The 3,666-nt window shown below is 37.6% G+C and overlaps 1 protein-coding gene across 1 annotated transcript in view; it reads right to left on the bottom strand.

The window, feature by feature from the left end:
• The window catches only part of LOC104732531 (uncharacterized protein At1g04910), a 7,116-nt gene extending 5,056 nt beyond the window's left edge, over positions 1 to 2,060 (bottom strand). Inside the window, exons 1-5 of the mRNA XM_010452084.2 lie at positions 1,337 to 2,060; positions 804 to 950; positions 595 to 667; positions 423 to 493; positions 246 to 334 (exon numbers count right to left, since the gene is read on the bottom strand). Coding sequence (XP_010450386.1) covers positions 246 to 334; positions 423 to 493; positions 595 to 667; positions 804 to 950; positions 1,337 to 1,870 — 914 coding nt within the window. The 5' untranslated portion in view covers positions 1,871 to 2,060. The remainder of the gene's footprint in view (positions 1 to 245; positions 335 to 422; positions 494 to 594; positions 668 to 803; positions 951 to 1,336) is intronic.

The raw sequence follows: 3,666 nt of genomic DNA, 5'->3' as shown, positions 1-3,666 counted from the left end.
AATAGATCTTTAAAGCCACTGCAAACTCGGTGATACAATGAAATCAGCTAAAGAGAAGATAATAAAACCAACTGAAAGTCACCTATCATGACTATGGTAGAGCTTTAATTATTTATCTTTAGTATGCTAAGAACAATGACTTATTTAATTGTTTAATTAGGTGAAGTATACAGAGTGCTTAACAAGTTACGTGCTTCGTAAGGGCATGAGAATAATCAAATTTCTTGATAAAGTCAGGAACTAGCCTGTCATCTGCCCAGTATGAGCTGTGGTCAAGTGAGGGAAGCACCAAAGTTGCCTTCATAATTTTAGCCACTGCAACCATATCACATATCTGCATTCTAAAATAGTTAAACGCATCAGCCTAGAACTTATAAACAGAAGATAACTAGAGAAACGATGAGAAAACACAAAAGCCTGACCCCAAATCTCATTTGGTTTAGTCCTCCATTAGCATTTATAAGAAGGTAGCCATTCGTAATAGCACCTAACTCTGGAGAAAATATGTACTAATATGGTCAGGACTTAAAAGAAGACAACAAAAAATTTAGATTTGCTAAGCTACTAACAGGACTAACAGTTTATATTGCATACTTTTGCGACTCCTTGAACTGTCAATGCACTGCGAGAAATTTCCACTCTCAGGTTTTGCCCAAACACCTGAGTACTGAGTGAAGAATAGAGCAAGATTTCAGTAGCAAGATTTAGGAGACTAGGGAATGAAGCTGCAAATTAAATCAACTTGAAAACTTGTGCCATTTGAAGCAGTGGAAGAAAAGATGATACGCAGAGATAAAACTTACTTCAACAACACTGTTTTGGTCACCCACCACGTGTGAAGCAACCATAACCAAAGTTGGATCAACATCATCATGCCCTCCATCTTTATAGATATAATCATGTGAGCTATGATCAAGTAGATTTACTCGGGGGATTGAGTTGGATAAATCCTAGAAAAAATTAACAAAGTCATGTAAGATGTTTAAAGCCTTCTTCTCTCCCATCTTCCAAAGCCACAAATTTCAACCAGAGAAACACGTTCAACACTAGTAACATCCACAAATGTAAAGATTCTAAGCAAGCAGCCCTCACTCAAGATGGAAAAATAGAAACACACATCCACATTTGGGCAACATGAAAACGCAATTTACCAATTTGTAGAAACAGAAACAAAGGCCAAACACATATAAAACGCAACAAGACCTTCCTAAGCCAGAGACAACAAATGTTCAAGTAGAGGAACAATCTAAACACTAGTAGCATCAGAAATGTGAACAAAGCAGCAGGTTGTCTAGTACCAGGACTAAAGGCCAAACAAAAGCAGAGAATGAAGAACCTGATCAGAAGCAGCGCCATCAATAGCAGATCCAAGCCAACCAGTAGCACAAATCTTGAAAACACCCATAAACAAACAGACACCACAGAAAGCAAAAAACATCCAATGGCCAAGCTTCTTCCTCTCCTTCAAACTAAAATCCGAAACGACGGATCCCATCGGCTTCCTCAACAAGCCTTTCACAACTCTCTCCCTCAACTGACCGTACGTCTGATGCTTCCTATTGACAGCAGAATCGAATCCACCACTCGGATCTGAGCCCGAGCCGGAAACAATCTCTGATCTAGGTGAATTAAGAGGCAGATCGATCTCGTGATGAACTCTCAAGGTGGAGGAGGTGTTGTTGTTGCTGCTGCCGCTGCCGCTGCTGTTATCAACAACACCACCACCACTGACACCTACGTGACTAGAACCCCCAGAACCGCCGCGTTTGAAGGATTGAGCACGGCGGGTCATGGGACCGGAGAAGCGAGGGCTATTAACATGTTGGGGGACGCCATCGCCACCGTCGTGGTGGTGGAGGTGGTGGCCCATCTCGAGCTCTTCTTCGATTGTTGCTATCTTTTTATCAAGAAGACGAAGACGAAGACGAAGACGAAGACGAAGATACAAAATGGTGTTGTTGAGAGCTCTTCTTATCTTTTTTTTTTTTTTTACTTTGTTTGCCAAAATTCTTCAATTGTCGTCTGACTTGTTTTTGTTTGTTAGATTCATTCAAGTGGGAAACTGAGATTTGAGAGTCTCAATTTTTGTGTGTGTGTGTGTGTGTTCTATTTAGTATAATTAACTCTCTTTTTTTTTTTAATAATATTTTACAAAATGGACCTTTTATTGGAAAAAAATGGAGAAGCAAATAAATACCAGTTGCCAAGTTTTCCTAAGTTTTGTTTATGGTTTATTACTTTTATTTATCTAACATATATTTTTGTCTACAATATTACATATATAATGTTCTACGTTGAAAACGCCTAAACCGCCTAAAATCGCCTAGGCTCCGATTAAGCGTTCTAGGCGCTAGGGGTTGGGTCACCGCCCAGTTACCGCCTAGCGCTTTTTTGAACATTGGTATTAGTATTATGGTTGTTGAATATGTTGATTCCGGCCAGTTGCATATCTCATATTCTTATCAAATTTTTCTCGCAGCTGTCGCTATTTTTTTGGGATCCTAGGTGGTTTAACGACGCGGTAAAGGATTAACATTAGCAGATGATTGAATAATATAGTACTTGGATATTATTTGGAAGTGTTATCTATTAGACAATAAAGCTCTTGAATGTAAATGGATCTTCAAGATTAAATTTGCGACTGATGACGACTCACTTCACTTGAGCGGTCTAATAAGACTTATATATCTTGTGATGTATGAAAATTGTCAAGACATATATCAGACATTGATTACAATGAGACATTTCTCTCTGATTGCTAAAATAGTGTATATACATATTTTTGTTCAAGTGGCTACAACGCATAATATTAAACGAATGTTTATAATATTTTTCCTCATGGAAACCTTGATGAAGAAGTGAATATAAAGCCCCTCTTGGTTTTCACATACCGTCTTCCAATAATGTTTGTAAGTTCTAAATACTTTTAACGTTCTGAAATAAGCACGGCAGTGAGCTAGTTTTCCAAGCTTGCATGTCTTGCCACCGCCAAACAGATAAGGCAACCGTGGTAGGCCAAGTAACTACGCTAGGAAAGATGAATTAATGAAACTTCTTGTAAGGTGTTGATAATTGGTTTTCCCGATTTGTTGTGGTTGGTAGCGATTGGAATTCATTAAAGAAGTCACTTTCTACTGCATTAAGTCGTCCTAAATCGTCAAATTCCAAAAGCTCCTTCACGCAAGTATTTGTGTTTGCGGACGTTAGCGGGAGGTCTAAAAAAAAAGAATTACATAAATAACAAATCCAAAATATATTATAAAAATTTATTTATATTCACATTAATTCTAAACACTAATCATCCTCTTTAAATTTTCCAATATGAATAATAATTTGTGTTTCATCATAAAATTTATTTGTTTCTTTTATTTTTTTTTTTTTGGTCAAACTCGGATTTCATTCAAATTAAAAGAGTTATTCCTCCTCAAAGAGAAGATACAAAAGGCTATCAGAAGCCCAAACAAGCCAAGCCATATGAGCAAATGGTAACACAACAGCAATAACTAAAGCATAAACTAACCATAGATGAAAGGATAAATGGGAGCTAACAAGCTCAAACCATAGATAAAGGGATAGATGGGAGCTAGCAAGCTCAAACCATGGATAATGGGATAGATGGGAGCTAACAAGCTCAACCAAAGTAGATTGGTTCTTGAATGGAGGAAA

The sequence above is a fragment of the Camelina sativa genome, chromosome 12 (assembly GCF_000633955.1).
Source record: "Camelina sativa cultivar DH55 chromosome 12, Cs, whole genome shotgun sequence".
NCBI classification, from domain to species: domain Eukaryota; kingdom Viridiplantae; phylum Streptophyta; class Magnoliopsida; order Brassicales; family Brassicaceae; genus Camelina; species Camelina sativa.
This window is presented reverse-complemented; position numbering and strand designations above follow the sequence as displayed.